Here is a 21449-nt window from a genome sequence, read left to right as displayed (position 1 = left end):
CAGACATTGAGTTTACAAAAAAAATATTCTTTCATCTGTAATTCAACAAGATCAACAACAGATTTTCCTACTTTGGCTCCCCAAAAACTTGAAAAATAAACTTAACAAAGAAATTTGTTAGGCATTCCCATTACTTTGATACAAATGAAGAAGTTGGGGATGAACTAAGCAAAAAAAGGAAAGAAATTTATGATTTCATCTTATCATATGATAATTATAAATCTCTTTAAATAGTAGTGATCTTAAAGTATAATAAATATGTAATCATATATATAATTACGTAATACGTAATTCTTACTGTGTATTAAGGTGTAGGTAGGTTCTAACTCTGTCTACCTCTTCTTCTAAGAGCTTCTGGATATGGTAAAGACACCCAGGAATCTGAAAAAATATTTTAAGTTTCCTATTTCTAAGAATCATAAGAATTAAAGCACAAAAGTTATAAATAAAAACAAGCAAGCAGGCAAACATAAATATTCCTATCTTAAATCAGTTTAGTGTCATAAAGACACAGGTACATGCTCCGTTCATTTCTATATAATCAGAATCCCAAGAATTATACAGCAGAGTATAATCTGTAATTGGAAACGCTGTGGTTTGAAACTAAATATAAGTAAAACAAAACCATAAAATACTCAAGCAAAGGGCTGCCAGAAATGAAAAGAGAAACTGAAAATTCGACAACAGCTGGTGACATCAGTAGCTGGTGGCATATATGTATATGCTATATAGTATACATAGAATGTACACACATGATTATAAAATGATATATACGATAAGATATAAAAATAGGATATGATATATCTTATATAGCTATATGTATCTTATATAAGAAAAATAATGGATAGGGCGCCAAGATAAAAACCAGCAAGGACACAAAAGACTTTAACAACACTAAACAAGAACTAACAGGCCTTTGCAAAATACCCCCAACAGTAGAATACACATTCTACTTAAGCACACATGGAGCATTCAGCGAGACAGAGCCCCTCAAACCACAAAACAAGCGAATGTATTTAAAAAGAATGGAATCATACAAATCATACCCCAAAATCGTACCATGTGTGCTCATTTACTCACAACTGGAGTGAAAATGGGATATTTTGAGAAATTCCCAAATTTGAGAAATTAGAGAAATTCACAAATATGTGGAAATTAAACATTTCTCAACAACTAATATGTCAAAGAAGAAATCAAGAGGCAAACTAAGAAGTACTTTAATGTGATTGAAAATAAAGCCAGAATGTAGGATTACATTAAGGATTACAGATAACATATTATTACATAGCAATTTATAGTTGCAAATAACTAGATTTGAAATGGAAATATCTCAAAACAATAACCTAACTTTTTTTAACCCAATTTTCTACCTAAAGACACTAGGAAAAGATCAAACTAAACCTGAAGCAAGCAAAAAAAATAGTGTGGCATTTAATGAAATAGAAATGAAAAAACCAACCAGAAAAAAAAAAAACTAAAAATCAATAGCTGGTTCTTTGAAAAGGTCAACAAAATGGACAAAATTTTAGCACAACTGATGAAGAAGAAAAGAAAAAAAAAGTGTCAGTAAGAAAAATATGTCAAAATATATACAGGAATTATAAACATCTCATTGGAGATGGAGAACCATCTCCACAAGGATTTAATGATCTGTTCCACAGATAATGAAAGAATTTATAACTGTCATCTCAATTTCAAGTACCTCCTTTTTTTGCATTATCTTCCTTCCCTCTGCTGCATAGAACTGGCTTGTTTCTTCTAAGAATTTATTTTCAAATGACTCTTGGTAAATCTAAGATGGAATATATTAAAAAAACAAACAAACAAACAAAACCTCAGTTGAAACTTATCTTTAAAATATCAGGTTAGAAATCAGTTTTCAATTTAATTAAACTTAAAGAATTACTTACTTGTAGATCAGAAAGCATAGTTAAAAGCCTTTGAATCAGACATCGATCAATCATTTCACCATTTCTTTCTTTTTCAATCAACAGAAGAATTCCATCTATGATCCTGCTGTGAATATTCTGATCACAAATTATATATGATTTAAATAATTCAAGGCCCATGTCCCTGAAACAATGACAACAAAATAAAAACCTGCCTAAATAAATAATATTTTTGTAAAATATTTGTAATTTTGTTCTGTAAATTTGTGGGGTTTTTTGCCATCAATTATACTTTTTTATATATATTGCACTTCCCCACACACAAAAGAAAATACACTGTGATGTAAAGTTCATTCTACCTACAGTTGGCTAAATTCTTCTATTTTGTTTTTGATGGTCTGAAATCAATCAAAATAAATAAGATTTCAGAGTATATTAAGTATATGGGATGTCATGCCTAATTCCTTAATTAAAAAAATAAAATAAAATAAAATTTAGGATGACTCCAAAGCTGCTACAATCACTCTATTTTAGATTTTTCAGCCTTCATTAACACAATTTAATATCAGTTTACTGACTTTCTAGTGTTTTAATAATAAAGTATATGAAATATGATGTTATCTTAGAATATATCTTAGAATTTGTATGTTTCTGAAATAAAATAGTTTATTAACAGAGATCAATTAAAAATTGACATATAATCTGTGCTACTGTGTAATCAAATACAATTTCAAAACATTTTTCTTTCATGATAAATATAGAGAAATACAGATTTTTGAAATTATTTTTGAAAGTTTATAAATTTATCTTACTAGGTCTTCTTTCAGTTAGGAGATAAAAAAGTGATCACAAATTACATACAACAATTTTTCAAGTAATTAATTGTATCCTTACCAAATGGAAGACAACATCGAAATTTGAGAAACATAAGTTCTATCTAGGAACAGAAAAATGTTCCTAATCATGCTCTGTCAGAAATAAAACAAAGGTAAAACATTATGTCTGAAAAATTTGGGGGTTAAATTATTAAATCTTAAGAAAAGCACATTATTTATAAACATCACTATCAATCTATAAATCTAACCTGGTCAGTAGTATATTTATTTATCTCGGAAAGAGAGCCTTTCAAATTTTTCACTTTTTTTCTACATTGCTAGTTGTTAAATAATAAAGATTAATGGAGAAATATAAATAAAACTTACATAGCTTACTCATGTAAAAACTAAGAAACAATAGAAGATTAGAGGACAGAAAATAAAAGAGAGCTAGAGTTGTGGATAATAAAACAAGAAGAACTATGAGGAATTAACAGGAATACCTACCTAGGACCAAGGCTATGTACAAATACAAGATCTTATGCTTTGTATTTGAAGACACACAGAGTAACAAGAGAATTCTTTACTCTGAATATAATGGTTGTGTATAAATTAATTGCAATGTGAGCATATACAGCAATACCAGTTCTCAAATATTCTTGTCTCAAGACCCCTTTATATTTTTAAAGAGTATTGATGAAACCAGAGAATTTTCACTACCGTATTATATGCTAATATCTGCTGTACTAGAAAAATAAAATGAGAAAACACTAAGGATTAAATTTGGTGATAAATTTAGTAACAAAAATTTGTTACTAAAGTGAATTTGTTAAGAAATAAGTTTTTAGTCATTTCAATTTTAAAACAGTAATTGCAAGGATATGAGCTTTCATTTATAATATGAATAAATTTTAGAGATCTAATGTAAAGCAAGGTGGTGAAAATAAACACCCTCTATACTGAAAAACACTTGAAAGTTAATGAAATCCTTCAATGTTCCCGTAATTATGTGAGGTGATGAAGGTGTTAGCTGGTGCTACTGCGGTGATCATTTTGCAGTATATAAATGTATCAAATCATTACACTGTATATCTTAAACTTGCACAAGGCTATGTCTCAATTATATCTCAAAAATGTGTAAAGAATTCATCATGTAAAAAAAGAAATAGAGCATTAATCATTTAAATACACCTTTATGTGTAATGCAAACTTGCTTTCATAAACAGATGGGGAAAACCAAATGAGAAACAAGAGAAAACCAGAGAGGTAATAAAGAGATGAGATCCTGCAAAGTATGATAAGAATGACAAATATCTTAAACAACGACTAAGAATTTTTCCAGGAAGTATTTTCCAGCTTATCTGGTCCAATGTTACATGGAGTAACATATATAGCATGCTTGTTTCCCCTTACATACAATCCTTCAAACTGGATCACAGTTTGATTGGATTTGGATCACAGATCAAAAACCCAGAAAGACAGCCTAAATATGGTCTTTCACTTTTGTGGCAAGTTCACAATCTCTATAAATAATGTGATTAAATTTATAAGATTTTAAAATATGCTTGTACAATCTTAACTTTGGCAATGATTGTACTCACAGATAATTTGTTTTTAGAAATTTTTTTTGCTTTTTGTACTTTTTGCTTTAACTTAAAACATTTATGGCATCTCTTTGCTGATTCCCCTTGGAGCTCTGCATAGAGCGTTTGGAAGTATTACAGGAAGGGATAATTATGTTGTCCAGAGAATCTTGTCATGTAACAGTGCTGCATGAGATTAAGGAGATTGATAGTTGCATGGTTCACAGCCTTGATTTTGAGCCAAGACTCATGATCACTTTTCTAAGTAAGTGTGAAGACTAGAAAGCTGTGATGTGGTAGCCATCTATATGACTAAGGAGGATATGAGAGAGAATCGGAAATGAGTGAGAATGGTTTTAACAACTCCAAACAATCAGTTAAACAGTTAAAGTTCACATCCCTCTCCCTTTGAATTCCTGTAAGATAAGCTCCACAAGAGGTACAGAGCATTAGCTTTTTCTTCTCCTTATGGAGGCAGCCAAAGATTTTGCTGTCAGAGTAAGGTGACGTATGTCAGCTCCTGTTCTGTCCCAGGGGCAGGGACAACCAAGAGTAAGAGGAACTTTTGGAGTTGATAGGTGTGTTCACTATTGACTGTGGTGGTGGCTTCCCAGGGGTATAAATATGTCAAAACTTACTGAACTGTAAGCTCAAGTAAGTATCTGTGGCCTATCATATATCAGTTATGCCCCAATAAAGATGTTTTCAAAAAGAACCATAAAAAAAATCAGATAAATACTTTCATGTCATAATTCATGTGGGCCATCCCTTTTATATTTAAAAATATATAAATTCTTATCACTATTTTAAAGTAATAGTATTAACACATTATATTATCTCATAGTTTATTATACCAAAATTGAAAAGTGACCACAATTTGCATCAGATTTTCATCCTCAAAACACATAAATATCTTATGTCAAAATATTTAAAACAGTTTATCTGTCTAATTTAGTATAATTCCCTTTGTTATAGCTCCAATTCCTTTATGGCACATTCCCTTGTATATTCAAACTTCAGATGATAAATTACTAATATCAGGTAGTACTTACTAAGTGAAACCCAATCTGACATGTATTTTGTGACATTCATTTAATCTCAAATTAATGCTAAATACTACTATATCTAAAATATAATTACCTCTTAGAAAAAAAAAATTTCCAAACTGTAAGCAAACCAGTAAATTACAGTTGAAATTTTAAAGAACTAAGAATAGACTTCTACCATAAAATCCTTTTCAAATCTGTTTTTAAATAAAGCAGGAGTACTACACTTTGGATTATTTCTTTTATAGACCATCTAACACATTCCATAATAACTGTCTTAACTAAAAATACAATTTCTACAAACTACCATTTGTCTGCCATGATTTTGCCAGCATTTATCCATTTTCTTTAGAAAAGGGCCAGTATCCAAAGAATACATGAAGTAATGTTAAGAAAAAGCTTATATTCTAAAACTGACACACATTCTGCAAATGGAAGATACAACTTCCAAAAGATAGTACTTGGTAAAACTGATTAATGCTAACCGTAAGTCCAAGCATCTCTACATCTTACACAAACAAAATTAATCCCATATGCCAAATTAATTACTCCACTCAACTGATACTGACATGGAAATTGGACAAAATAGGAAAAACAACACAAAGGGGGAAAAAAGGATACTCTCTGAACTGATGAATTTCTGCTTTGATGTGCTGTTCACAAAGCTGCTTCAACTGTTTATATAAGTTTGCAGATAAATTGTAGGAGCAAAGATTTTCAACACTCTGAAAATTAAAAATGTAAGTTGAAAAAATAAAATACAGTTTAAACTACTGCTTCCACCTTTATTGATAATACTGAATACTGAGTATGAATTTCATATGAATTTATAAATGAATAGGAACTTAATGACTATTAAATAATAAAAAAGATATTTCAGCATTTATAATCAGAAAATGTATTTAAAATTCTTCCATCCAAATCAGTATATACAAACCCATTCTTAAGCAGTCATTCTAAGAACTCAGTCACCAAAATTAACTCTTCAAAATTTAAAATAATTCCCTCACATTAGTTGGTTAAATCATAAGTTAAACCACTTCTTACCTTTCAGAATATTTAAAGGTCATAATATTTGTATAAAATTTATTTTTTTTCCTTTGTATAAAATTTAAAAATTAATAAATGAATTTAAGATAATGAATAAAATAATTACATCCATACACAATTTTATCAAGTGTGGCTTAAAATGCCTGTAAAAACAATTAAAAAACACTTTATTTATATTAAAATACACTCCACTGACCTCTGGAGTGATGTCACCAAATATGGTGGAACATATCCTAGAACATTCTTGGAAAAGAGCTGAAGAGACCCTAATTTCACGTTAGGCTTACATCAAGGATACACCCAAATATAATGAAAGAAATCTAAGAGTTGTGAGTAGCAGGGCGAACCAATGAAGGAATGCCCCAATACAAATGTAATCTTCAAGAGCAGAGAAAATTTTTGTGTTTTTTTTTTTTTGGCTGTAATATTTAGTATATCTCAATAAAATAAGTAGCTAACCACTATACTAATAGAACAAGGATCACATATGACAAAGAAAAAAAGTCTAGAAAAATGATTAAAAGCAAGCAAACAAACAAAACAAAAGCAATAGCAACAAACTGTGGGAAAGGGCCAGAGCTGCTTTCCAGAGTTGTCATAATACAACTGAATGTTTTGAATTAAAAAGAAAAAAGAAATCTCTAGTGTGGGGGTAAGATGGCAGAGAATGAGGGCACCCAACTAGCCTCCTTCCTCAAACACAGCTAAATAAATATCAACTCATTCTGAACACCCCAGAATTCAACTGGAAGTCTTCAAGAACAAAGCTGCACAACTACAAACAGAGAAAACAACCTCTGGAAGCTTCTTACAACAAGCTGACAAAAACACACCTAGGATCTAGCTTTCTTTATTTATTTTTGAAATTAAAAAAAAAAAATGTAATTAGATTTTACTTTTTTCCCCCTCCAAAATGACAAGATGGAAAAATTCAGCCCAAAAGAAAGAACTGGAAGAAATGTTGGCCAGGGATTTAATCAATACAGATATAAGTAAAATGTCTAAATTAGAATATAAAACAACAATTGTAAGGTTACTAGCTGGGCTTCAAAAAGGCATAGAAGACACTAGAGAATCCCTCACTGTAGAAATTAAAAGAGCTAAAATCTAGTCAAGCCAAAATTAAAAATGCAAAGACTGAGATGCAATCCCAAATGGATCATGCCATCACAATGATGGATGACTCAGACCAATGAATCAATAAAATATATTTTATTGAGATATACTAAATATTACAGCCAAAAATTATGAAATATGAGATGAAAAGAAGAGGGAAACAAAGAATCATGAAGGACGATGTACAGAACAAACTCAGCGGCTTTCTAAAATGGAGTAATATTCATATCATAGGTGTCCCAAAAGGTGCAAAAGAGAAAAAAGAGGCAGGTTAATTTGAGCAAAAATATTTTTTTGAGAGAGCAGAGAGAGTGCACAGACAAGGGATGGCAGGGGCGGGTGGAGGCAGGAGGCAGGTTAGAGGGAGGAGGAGAGAGAAAATCTTAAACAGACTAAGCATACCAGCACAGAGTCCAGTGTGGGGCTTAATCTCATTACCATAAGATTATCACCTGAACCCAAATCAAAAGTCAGACACTTAACCAGCTGAGCCACTCAGGCATCCCCAGGTGACCAAATTTTAGCTGAAAACTTTCCTAATCTGGGGAAGGACACAGACATCAGAATCCAAGAAGCACTGTGAACTCACATTAAATTCTACAAAAGCCAATCACTGCCATGGCAGTCATAGTCAAATTCACAAAATACAAGAGACCTGAAAGCAGCAAGGGAAAATAGTTCTTAATTTATAAGAGAAAACAAATCAAATTTACAGCATATCTGCCCACAGAAACATGCCAGGTTAGAAGAAAGTGTAAGGATATATTCAACCTACTCAATGGGAAAAACATGCAGCCAAGAATATTTTATCCAGTAAGCTTGTCAATTAGGATAGGAGAGATAAAATTTCCTGACAAATGAAAATAAAAGGAGTCTGTGAACACTAAGCCCCACAAGAAATATTAAAGGGGACTGTTTGAGTGGGGAAAAAAGACCAAATGTAACAAAGACTAGCTAGAAAGGAACAGAGGACAACACCAGAAACATAACTCTACAGGTAACACAATAACCTTAAATTCATCTTTCAATGATTACTCTGAATGTAAATGGACTCTGTGTTCTGATTGAAAGACAAAGGGTATCAGAATGGTTTCAGAATCAGATACCAAAGATATCAGTATCAGAAACCAAGATTCATCTACATGCTGTCGACAAGGGACTAATTTTAGACATAGAGACACCTGCAAATGGAAAGTGAGGGAGGGGATGGAGAACTACCTATGATGCAAACGGACTTCAAAAGAGATCCAGAATAGCCACACTCTTTTCAGACAAACCAAATTTTAAAGACTATAAGAGGAGATGAAGCTGGATATTATAATGTAATTAGGGGCCTATCCATCAAAAAGATGTAACAATGGTAAATATATATGCCCCAACTTGGGAACACCCAAATACATAAATCAATTAATAACAAAGATAAACAAACGCATTAATAATAATACCATAATAGCAGGGGACTTGAACATCCCATTCACAGCAGTGGACAGCTCATCTAAGCAGAAAGCGAACAGGGAAACAATAGCTTTTTTTCTTTCTAAGTACAACGTGGGGCTGAAACTCATGACCCTGAGACCAGGAGCTGAGAACAAGAGTCAGACACTTAACCAACTGAGCCAACTAGGCACCCCAACAACCAGGAAATTCAAGAAGAAATAAACAAGTACATAGAAGCAAATGGAAATGAAAACATGGTAGTACAAAACCTTTGGGAGGCAGCAAAGGCAGTACTAAGAGGGAAACATATTGCAAAAGAAACCTACCTCAAATATAGAATCTAACCTTTCACCAAAAGGAACTAGAAAAGGAAGAGAAAATAAAGCCTATACTGGCATCAGAAGAAGAGAAATAAAATTAGGCCAGAAATAAATGACATTGTTATTAACAACAAAAGACAGAACACATTAGTGAAACTAAGAACCGATTCTGTGAAATAAATAATAAAATTGATAAAATTCTAGCCAGACTTATCGAAAAGAGAAAGGACCCAAATAAATAAAATCAGGAATGAAAGGGGAGAGAACACAACCACACCACAAAAATGCAAATATTATAAGAACTGTGAGCAAATTATATGGCAACAAGCTTGGCAACCTGGAAGAAATGGACAAGTTCCTAGAAACATAAACACTACTGGGACCCCTGGGAGGTTCAGTCAATTAAATGGCTGACTTCAGCTCAGGTCATAATCCTAGGTTCCTGGAACTGGGTCCCACATCGGACTCCTTGCTCAGTGAGGAGCTTGTTTCTCTCTCTGCTTGCTCTGCCTGATGCTTCACCTGTTTGTGCTCTCTCTCTCTCTCTCTCTCTCTCTCTGTCAAATAAATAAATGAAATCTTTAAAAAAGGAGAAAGGAAGGAAGGAAGGAAGGAAGGAATGAACTACCAAAACTGAAACTGAAAGAAATAGAAAATTTGAACAGATCTATAACCAGCAAAGAAATTGAATCAGTAATCCTGATTCAATCTCCCAACAAACAAAAGTCCAGAGCCAGATGGCCTATAAGGGAATTCCACTAGATATTTAAAGAAAAAGTAATACTTATTCTTCTGAAACTGTTCCCAAAAAATATAAATGGAAGGAAAACCTCCAAATTCCTTCTAAGAGACCAGCATTACTTTGATTCCAAAACCAAAGACCCCATGTAAAAGAATTACAGGTCAATATTCCTGATGAACACAGATGCAAAATTTCTCAAGAAGTTATAGCAAACTGAATTTAACAGAACATTAAAAGAATTATTCAGTATTACCAAGTGGAATTTATTCCTGGGCTGGAGAAGTGGTTCAATCAACAGCTTACACCACCTTCCATTAAGGAAAGGATTAGAATCATATGGTCCTCTCAGTCGATGCAGAAAGAGCATTTGATAAAATATGGCATCCATTCTTTAACAAATCTTCAACAAAGTAGGTGTAGATGGAACACACCTTGACACCTTAACATAAGGCCAACAAAAGACCCACCACCATTATTATCAATGGGGAAAAACTAAGAGCCTTTCCTCTACAGTCAAGAACAAGACAAGGATGTAACATAGTACTAGAAGCAATATGACAAGAAAAACAGAAAAAGAGAGAAAGAAATAGAAGAGAAAGAAAGAAAGACAGACAGAGAGGGAGGGAGGGAAGGAAAGAGGGAAGAAGGGAGGAAGAAAGAGGAGAAAGAAAGAAAAAAAGAAATCAATCAATCCATCCAAAACATCAAGAAAGATGCAGGCCAAGCATTTGGCATTGATTGATTGATTTCTTTCTTTCTTTTTTTCTTTCTTTCTTTCTCCTTTTTCTTTCTCCCTTCCTCCCTCTTTCCTTCCCTCTCTCCCTCTCTCTCTCTCTCTTTCTTTCTTGTATACCCATTTCCCTCCTAAGGTGTGCTCCTAAATGAAGGTTTCTATGTAAGCAGATGATTTTTCCTGTCAATACCAGCACTGTATTACTAACATGCAAAATACTGCAGATTTATTTTGACAAATTAAAGTTAACCAGTCACAAAAAAAAAAAAAAAAGAAAAAAAAAAAGAAAGAAAGATGCCAAAGTTTTGTTATTTGCAGATGACATGATACTCTGGTAGAAAACCCAAAACTCCACTCAAATGTTGCCAGAAGTAATACCTGAATTCAGCAAAGTCACTGGACATAAAATCAATGCACAGAAATCAGTTGTATTTCCCTACACCAGTAACGAAGCAGCAGAAAAAGAAATCGAGGAATCAATCCCATTTGCAATCTCACCAAAACCAGTAAAGTATACTACCAAAGAGATAAAAGAAGTTAAAGATATGTATCCAAAAACTATAGAACGCTTATGAAAGAAACTGGAGAAGACACAAATAAATGGAAAAGCAACCCAGATTCATGGATTGGAAGAATAAACTTGTTAAAATATCTGTAATACCAAGGGGAAAAAAAAAAGTCTGTAGTACCCGAAGCAATCTAGACATTTAATGCAATCCGTATCAAAACATCACCAGCATTTTTCACAGAGATGAAACAATCCTAAAATTTATATGAAACTACAAAAGATCTTGAATATCTAAATCAATTCTGAAAAACATAAACAAAACTGGAGGCATAATGATTCCAGTTTCCAAGCTATATTAACAAAGCTATCGTCATCAAAACAGTAGGGTACTACAAAACAAAACTAAACAAAAAGCAGTACGGTATAGTCACAAAAACAGAGAAACAGATCAATGAAACAGAAGACAAAACCTACAAAAGGACCATAACTCTGTGGCTAACTAATCAACACCAAAGCAGGAAAGAATATCCAGTGGGAAAAAAGTCCTGTCAACAACTGGTATTGAGAAAACTAGACAGCCAAGTGCAGAAGAATGACACTAGAGTACTTTCTTACACCATAAGCAAAGATGAATTCAAAACTGATGAAAGACCTGTGAAACAGGAAACCAATCAAAACCAGACAGCAACCTCTTTGACCCAAGCCACAACAACTTCTTACTGTACAGGTCTCCAGAGGCAAATGAAACAAAAGCAAAAAGGAACTACTAGGACTTCACCAAGATAAAAAACTTTTGCACAGCAAAGGAAATAAACAACAAAACTAAGAGGCAGCCTACAGAAGAGGAGAAGATATTTGCAAACAACATGTATAATAAAGGGTTAATATCCCAAATCTATAAGGAACTTATCAAACTCAAAGCCCCCCAAAAACAAATAATCTAGTAAAGAAATGGGAAGACATAAATAGATACTTTTCCTAAGAAGATATGCAGATGGCTCCAGACACATGAAAAGATGATGGACATCACTCATTATTAGGGGAATACAGATCAAAACCACAAGGAGATACCACCTCACACCTGTCAGAATGGTTAAAATTAGCAAAAGAAACAACAGGGGTTGGCAAGGATGTGGAGAAAGTGGAGTCCTCTTCGACTGCTGGTGGGAATGAAAAACTGGTGCAACCACTTAAAGGCAGCATGGAGGGTCCTTAAAAAGTTAAAAATAGAACCAACCTACAATCTAGCAACTGCACTCCTAGGTATTTACCCAGGAGATACAAAAATACAGATTCAAAGGGATACATGCACTCTGTTGTTTATAGATGCATTATAAAAATAGCCAAACTATAGAGAGAGCCAAATGTGCATCGACTGATTAATGGATAAAGAAGAGTGGTATATTTACAATAGAAAATTATTCAGTCATCCAAAAAAAAAAAAAAAAGAAAAAGGAACAAAAATCTTGCCATTTGCAGCAATGTGGATAGAGCTAGAGAGTGAAAAAGTCAGGTAGAGAAAGACACATGCCACATGATCTCATTCATATGTGGAATTTAGGAAAGAAAACAGAGGAACATATGTGAAAGGAAATAGGGAAACAAATGTTAAGAGACTCTAACAATAAAAATCAAACTATCTCTCTCCCATTTCAACAAAAAGCTTTTCTAGACTTTTTAAAGAAAAACATACACAAGACTCTGCTAAATTAAACCAAATTATAATAACTTGAAGAATGAGAATATATACATAAAAGCAGAGTATATACCCAGCATAATTGTAGCTAAATAAATCCATCAGATATAAATACAGAAATTGAACTGCATGATTGTAAACTATGATGGATTCCATTACAGTGCATGATGACAAGAAATCCAAGCAAATATAATACAAATACTAATATAAATCCTGACTCCATTATGATTAATGAGTAGTTATATCCAAAAATGACACATACCTGATAGAGTTCTTCCAAACTGTATTTAACACAGATATTGTTCTGGATAGCATGTACAGCTTCTTTTAATTTTTGCCATGTTCCTTCAGTATAGTTTTCTAGTATCAGAGGTTTATCTAAAAAATTAACACAAGATTATAGAGAAAAATGTTTGGAGGACAATGTCAAATGCTATAAAATGTAGTATCATCATACATTTAAGACAGATTTATTTTAAACACATATATTGAGACCATATGTAGAGACTAAAAATAGTCTCTTCAACAAATGGTATAGGACAAGATACCCACATTCGAAAGAATGAAGAAAAACTGCTATCCTAATATATTCAAAAAATAATTCAAAATCAAAGGCCTAAATATAAATATGAAATCACAATCTATAAGGCTTTCAGTAGAAAACACAGGGATAAGTCTTCATGACCTTGCATCTTGCAATAGATTCATACATGACACCTAAGGTACGAACATTAGATAATTTACTGGAGAGGTCACTAAGTTAAGATGTAAAATTTCTGTGTATCAAAGGAAAATCAAGAAAGCAAAAACACAACCCTCAACATACAAGAAAATATTTGCTAATCATATAACTGATAATAATCAAGTATGTACAATAAAAAACTTTTGCAACTCATCTACAAAAAAATAAACCCAATTAACTAGGCAAAGGATTTAAACAGACATTTTCAAGAATATATACAAATGGCCAACGAGCTTATGAAAAGTTGCTCAACATAATAAGTAAATAGATACATTTAAGTCAAAATTCTGACATATAACTTCATACTACTAGGAGGATATAAAAAATTTTTTGACAGGATGCAGGGAAATTGGAATCCCTGTATATTTCTGGTGGGAATATAAAATTATGTGGACAATGTGGAAAAGTTTAGCAGTTCTTTAATTAAACATAAAATCACCATATGATCCCACAATTCTCTTCTTGGAATCTATCCAAAAGAACTAAATACAGGCATTCATACAGAATCTCATATGTAAATGTTCAAAGTAGTGTGCATGTTCATACAATGGAATTTTATTTAAGCCATAAAAATGAAGCATTCACACGTCACACAATGACTGAACTTCAAAAGCACTATACTACATGAAAGAAGGTGGGCCACTTGTAGAATAATTTCATTTATATGAAACATCCAGACCATGTAAACCCACAGGGACAGAAAGCAAACTGCTTGCTGCCAGGTAGGGGATAGAAAGGAAGGGAAAAGAGATGGACAGGGAAATGATAATGGTTATGACTATGGGGTTTCATCTTTGGGTGATTAAAATAAACTGATTAAATGAAAATGATCAAAATTATTTAGTTCAGAATTGGGGGCATCCAGGTGGCTCAGTCAGTTAAGCATCTGACTATTGGTTTTGGCTCAGGTCATGATTTCAGAGTCCGAGGAAAAGCCCCACGTCAAGTTCCACGCTCAGTGGAACTTTCATAGACCAGGACATTCTAGTTGCTAACATCTATCCTAAAAAATACTAAAATATATAAAAAATATTGGAATTTCAAATCTTCAATCATTCAATAATGCATGACTATAACATGAATTCCAAAAACTCATGTTATTTGAAATATTATTTAGTTCTTAAAGACTGCTTTATACACTTCAACAATCTATTGTCAAACTTCTGCGTAATAAATCCAGCACGCACTAGGTTCTGGATAAAAAACAAAGGGAAAAACCAGAGGGGAAAATGTTAAAAATATTTATTTTAAAAGAAAATTTGCCATGTTAAACAGAAATTTTGTGATATTTGAAGTTTTACTTACAATGAAGAGCTGCACTTGTGCAGGAAAGAACTAAATGTAGGAGTTATTAAATAATATTAATTAAAATAGAGAATGTTAAATTGTTTCCCAGTAATTAAAGATATCAATGAGATTGGCATAGGTTCTTTAAACTCTGTAAGCTAAAAATGAGCAACCAGATACCAAAAATGTTGGTTTTTAAAATTCAAACATACCCATGTTACAGATTTCATTTTACAAATTTGACATGAAAAGAATTGATTCAATAATTCTGTTGAGTTTCTAATTTTTTATATTAATATTTCCTCAGAATTTTTTAAACACTAAAATGCATCAACTCTGAGGAATGGATTTTCTTATGATTTCATTGTTTATATCCAAGTGCATACTTTTTCACCAACACTCTATAACTTATCAAAAATTTAAATTGTCGCCTTTTTACAATCTATGTGAGATCACTTTTCGGTAATATGAAAGATCCACTCACTGAGAAGATAGGAAACAATATAATCTACAAAGTTGTCGCTGCTGAGAAAGGTATGTCAAAGTCAAACAGAGAACTTAAAATGTAGTTTAGAGGGAAACAAAGAAATGAACCATGGAGTGATCTTCAAAAGGGCAAATGTTACTCTGTGGTTATATCATGGCTGGGACTCAGGGCTTCAGAATGCAAAAATAATGTTCCTAAATCTTGTAAAAATTAACTGTGCCTCAGAAAATATAACGATCTCTCCGAATTTAAAATAGAAAAACAGTAATAAGGTATGAGGAGCTAAAACTGAAATCTTAAATGATCATTATGTTACCTTTAAAGTTTTTGATTACTAGTTTTTTGACAGACCCAGTGCCAAGCTTGATACTGGCAAAACTAGACAGAGTCGCGGGGGCTTCAGTCAAATCATCTGTGTGATGGTCTGCAGCCACAGAGAAAACTACCAAGTCACTGTTTTTAAGCTGTTCTTGTTCCTGAGAGGCAGAAGCAGATGAAGATGATGATGAGTCTTCCTCAGCCATTTTCACATTAAGTCCTGTAAAGTACAAAAAAAAAAAAAATTTAAAATCAAAGAAATCCAGTTTATAATTCTGTCTACAAAGATTTAAGAAGCTGGATAACAGGAGGAAGATAAAGATCAGAAACAGATAATCAAGGGGTACCTGGGTGGCTCCTTCTGTCAAGTATCTGCATTTGGCTCAAGTGGCAATTCTAGGTCCTGCTCAGCAGGGAGTCAGTATCTCCCTTTCTCTCTGCACCCACCCCCTGCTCATGCATAAATAAATGAAATCTTTTAAAAAGAGAGAGAGATAAACAAGGAAAACATTTAAGGTGCTCCTGACCCTTGCTGCTATGCTTTAATTTTTTTCCCCTTAATAGCACATGGAAGCAGATGAAAAAAGACCATCAACAAGTATATATAATCTCTAGTGAAATGGACAACACTAACTGCCAGAAATACCTTGAAAACATGAAATACCTTGAAAACATGAAAATAAAGAGAATGAAAAAATAAATAACTATCAAATCAGAAAAAAAAAGGAAAATAACCAAGAGCAAAGGAAAACAAAACAAAACTGAAACAAGAAGAGAGTTTCAGTGATAACATAGCAACAAATGAGAAAATGATCCTGAAAGAGTTCTGTAGAGTAGGGCAAATTTGGGAAGGAAACACTAAAGATTAGAAAATAAGAGAAAGTGGAAATCAGAGTGGGGGGAGAAAAAAACATAAAACAGAGAAACTCAGGGACAGAAAATGGAAATACAGAGTGAAAGAAAGAAAAAAATATGCAAGGCACCTATAGCTGTACATTTCATAACCTGCTGCAACAAAGAGCTATCGTGAGGAGAAAAATAAGATAAACACAAACCACAGAAATAGCTAAAAGAGATATTCAGACATGAAGAAATGCAGTACTGAAAGTTAGAAAAGCAGAACAAAATGCATTTGTTATTGTATTTTGGAATATAACAGTAAACAAAAGAGTCTCTGGACTCTCATGAAACAATCATTATAAAGATTCAGAAAATCTAGCAAGTCTCAAACTGAAGATGCAAAATGAGAAAATACATAAGTAAAAGCTGATGCACGGGAAGAGAGAAGTGAGTTTAATGAGAGTTTAAAGGAGGAAAAAAAGTAGAGGCAATAAGAGAGAAAGGGTATATAAGAAAAGGAAGGGGGAAACCAGAGAGAGTAAAAGAAAGAGCAAGGCAAATATTATTTACTTAATGAGAAAGGCATAAATAAACCATGATAGAAATGAATATATGGATAAACATGAGAGAGACTTAAGGGAAGAAAGAAACACTAGACAGAAACAAATATACAGGGTAACAGAAAACCAACAAGACATTTTTTAAAAGCACTGATGAAGAAACAAAGACTTCATCACAAAGAAAATGACAACACAAAAGACTCAGAAAAAAAAAATGAAAGGAAGGAAAAAAAAGGCAGAAGAGGAAATTAGGGGCAGGAAGGAAGCATAAGAAAGCTTAAAGTCAAAGACATTCCAGGAGAGAGGATATAAAAAGATTATATTGCATAGGGACTAAGAAACAGAGATTAAAGAGCACATGCAGTCTGAATACAGAGATACATGGCAACATTTCTATTTGTGAAGAACTCTTTCCTTAAAGATAGAAGTAGGGAAAGAATGAGTGAAAAGAAAACAAGGGAAAAAAACCTCAAGAACTGGAGAGGACAAATTTATGAAAAGACTAATAACTTTAACAGAAAGAAACAAAGATCAATACTATTACTTAGAACCATTAAAAAAAAACAACCAAAAAAACAAAAAGAAAAATAAAAAAGAACAGATGAACACAAAAAATGGATAAACAAAAAGATTCAAAATTAGATTAAAAGAAAAAGCATACAAACAAAAATTAAAAGTAACAAGATGAAACCATGAGAGAAATCATAAGGAAAGGTGGAAAAGAAGAAAAATATTAAGAGAAGTATCTTAAGAGCGTCCAAGTTAAACAGCACTGAACCACAGAATAGACGGACAAACATTAAGACTCAAAGTCAAAATAGGTGTTATGAAAAAGAAACCAAAAAATACATCAAATACATAAAAGAAATATATAAAAACGTAAAAGCCTGACAAAAATAGCATGTTAAGGGGAAAAGTAAAAAGAAGTCTGAAGGAGGGTCAATAGAGAAAAAGTTCACACACACCATCTGTGTTTTGTGAAATTAATGAAATTAACCTTTTCAGAAGTCTGATCATCTTTGAGAGCTAAAATAGCAACATGTTATTCTTAAGATTAAGACGCAATGAACTAGTAATAATTTACACAGTTTTTGTTTCGATTTTGGTTACCTGCCTCTCTGAAAGATGGAAAAGTACCTCAGAAGCGACCGTTGACTACCCCCACGGCCTCACGGTCTCGCGATGCGAGACTTGAACTTGTCTTTACCGGAAATGACGGCGTCCCAAATTCTCATTATGACCGAGAGTTGGCAAGCAAAATTACGCCGTGGGTTCAGCAAGGAGGAAGGGAGAAGGAGCTAGAGCCATGTTCATGAAATTTGTCGTACAATTACAAGATCGTTAACACTTTGGGAATAAATAAGTAAAGAAAGAAATGAGGGAGAGAGATTGGGCCAGATCACTGAGCCCCCAAATGCATGCATTTAAATTACTTGAATGTGGGACTTTAATGTATCAATTCTGCATACCCTTTCCATAGGGAAGGAGGAGTTAAGCCCCTCGTTCGCTATGTTTTTAACCAATATATAAAACCTGCCAAAAGTGATGGTGTAGGAAAAAATTACCAAGCAGCTTAATTAAAGGTTCTTCATCCTCTTAAAAAAGAACAATTATTCTGGTTAGCTTTTATCTTTGTGCGGCACATCGTGGTAATTTTGTTAAGTTAATCAATACGTAGACCACATTAAATAGTATGGTTAAACTGAACATTGTAAATTTTGGTGTGGATGTGTAGATGAAAACAAATTTCATTTATACTTTTAATTTCATTTTGCTACAAATCATAGTTAATAATTGGAGTTACTTTCTCCCCATGTGCATGTTTTAGTGCCTGCCAGTAACTGCTGCTCTCACGATTTTATATAGTTTGGGTTGCTAAGTCCTTTAAATCACTGAAAATTAACATAATTAAATCATATGTAGGTACATGTCCACTTACTACATATTTAGCAAAAAATATTTGAATCGCTGTATTGTACACCTGAAATTAATAGTACACTGTCATGTTAGTGAATTGGAATCTAATAACTTAAAAAAAAAATTGACTACCTCATTTTCGTATAACAGATAAAACATACCCATTCTTCTTTTTATTAACTTTAAAAATTCTAAAAATTATTAGCATCCCTTCAGCCTGGTCTCCTTTATAGTTGCAAAAAGAAATGGTATTTAAAAAAAAAAAAAGCTAATAAATAACTGTGCCAAATACAACATAAGTACTTCATTACAGTAATTTCATTTAATTCTCTTACTAATTTTAGAAGATGTAGAAACATTATTTAGTCCAATTCTCCAATAGGAAAGAGAAGTTCAAGAAAGTGAAGTAGGTTACTTATGTATATAGCCAAGGGAAGAGATTTCACTACTCTTATAGCATTGCAGGAACCATTTATTCATTTTTTTTTAATTTTATTTTTACACATAGTGCTGAGCAATTGTGACACCAAAGGCATTATCAAAAATATGATATTTATGAGGGTCAGAACTTTTGCCTCTTTTATTCCCATCTCTCTTTCCATCTATAAACACTTTAGAATCTAACTTAGCACGATAAATATTTGCTAAATGAAGTGAATCATCTTTTCAACCTTGGAGAAGATGAAATGAAATACTGATCCCCATGATTCACAAATAGTAAGCAAGGGTCAGATTGAAAAACTTCTGACTTTTGCACTGAGTCTACTTCAACTCTGACTCTTGAATCTCTAAATCGTAAGTATTAAGGCCTACCAACAAGGATTCTTCAGCCTTCTTTATGCCTTGGATAACAGAGATGTGTTCTCCAGAAAGAAAAATTTAGCAGTTAAAATAAAGGTTACAGTGAATCAATAGAGTATTGTGGGGTCAGTGGTAAACATGTTTCTATTCTTGGACAATTATGTCTATATTTTCAACACTCTTCCTTAACAATATATTGCTCTAATGAGTGAACTTCATTTCTCCTCTGAAATCTAGATAAAAGAGTGACTAAAATTTCAGCACTGTCAATACAACTTAAACTCTCTCTTTCCTCAGAATCTAAACAAAAGAAAGACACTACCACCTTCCTCTTCTTTACTCACTAATTTGTATAAATGTTAACACTCTCTCTTCCCAGGTCAGGAAGAAAGGTAAAAACAAAAACTATAAGAAAATCCAAAATAAGTATTTTTTTTTCATCTTCTAAGTTTAACAGATCTTGGTAAGATACAAAATGATTTTGAACATGATGCAACAGGAGTATCTTGTCCTAACGACCTAAGTTAGGTAGAAACTAGATTTTTATTTTCCTTCTACATATCCCAACACTCTCCAAAATCCCTACAACTGACTTTTTTAATCCTCTGAGAATCTTACCTGAGTTCTTATGTCAGATATATACTGCTGAAATTGATTTGCTGACATTATGAAAATATCTTCCTTCCCTGCTCTGTCAGATGAACTGAAACTGAATTATTTGACAATCTAGAAATAAGATATTTTGATACAAACTTTTCTAAAAGTCTCTTGCAAACACTCATTCATTAATCTTCCTCCATTCTCTAGTCTTGGACTACTGGGCCACAAAAGAATCTTATTTAACAGTACTAATACAGGTTCTCAGTTTTACTTAGCTAAGGTGGGAAAAGACCTTATTTGGACTTTCAGCTACTTATAAGTTGTTCCAGAATCCAGAGTAGGCTGTCGTTATAGTCTTTATAAATGTTGCCTTGTAAATGGTCACTGATTATCTCTGTCAAAGATACCTTCAAAATAGTTTTAATTTTTATCTAATTTGAAGAATTATTGTTTTTTTAAAACTTTATTTTATTTTTCCAGTGTTCCAGGATTCATTGTTTATGCACCACACTCAGTTCTCCAGGCAATGTGTGCTCTCCTTAATACCTACCACAAGTCTCAACCATATCCCTTCTCAGTTTGTTTCTCCAAGACCACAGTCTCTCATGGTTCGTCTCCCCCTCCAATTTCCCCCAACTCCCTTCTCCTCTCCTTCACCCAATGACCTCTGTGTTATTCCTTATGCTTCACAAGTAAGTGAAACCATATGATAATTGACTCTCTCTGCTTGATTTATTTCACTCAGCATAATCTCCTCCAGTCCTGTCCATGTTGATACAAAAGTTGAGTATTCATCCTTTCTGATGGAGGCATAATACTCCATTGTATGTATGGACTATATCTTCTTTATCCATTTGTCTGTAGAAGGGTATCTTGGCTCTTTCCACAGTTTGGTGACTGTGGCCATTGCTGCTATGAACATTGGGGTATAGATGGCTCTTCTTTTCAGTACATCTGTTTCT

The 21449-nt window shown here is 32.9% G+C and overlaps 1 protein-coding gene across 5 annotated transcripts in view; it reads right to left on the bottom strand.

Annotated features, from left to right (window-relative positions):
• Positions 1-18358, bottom strand: part of LOC116583900 (cullin-4B-like) — a 117061-nt gene extending 98703 nt beyond the window's left edge. For 2 of the 5 annotated variants that reach the window (XM_032331898.1, XM_032331901.1), the window contains exons 1-9: positions 18280-18358; positions 15768-15989; positions 13198-13313; positions 5955-6058; positions 5641-5710; positions 2784-2857; positions 1911-2073; positions 1703-1792; positions 299-381 (exon numbers count right to left, since the gene is read on the bottom strand). In XM_032331898.1, coding sequence (XP_032187789.1) covers positions 299-381; positions 1703-1792; positions 1911-2073; positions 2784-2857; positions 5641-5710; positions 5955-6058; positions 13198-13313; positions 15768-15975 — 908 coding nt within the window. In that variant the 5' untranslated portion in view covers positions 15976-15989; positions 18280-18358. Of the gene's footprint in view, positions 1-298; positions 382-1702; positions 1793-1910; positions 2074-2783; positions 2858-5640; positions 5711-5954; positions 6059-13197; positions 13314-15767; positions 15990-18279 lie in introns of those variants that run through there. The other 3 variants (XM_032331899.1, XM_032331900.1, XM_032331902.1) reach the window with 3 other exon arrangements.
• Between the last annotated feature and the right edge of the window lie 3091 nt (positions 18359-21449).

The sequence above is a fragment of the Mustela erminea genome, chromosome Y (assembly GCF_009829155.1).
Source record: "Mustela erminea isolate mMusErm1 chromosome Y, mMusErm1.Pri, whole genome shotgun sequence".
Taxonomy (NCBI): Eukaryota; Metazoa; Chordata; class Mammalia; order Carnivora; family Mustelidae; genus Mustela; species Mustela erminea.
This window is presented reverse-complemented; position numbering and strand designations above follow the sequence as displayed.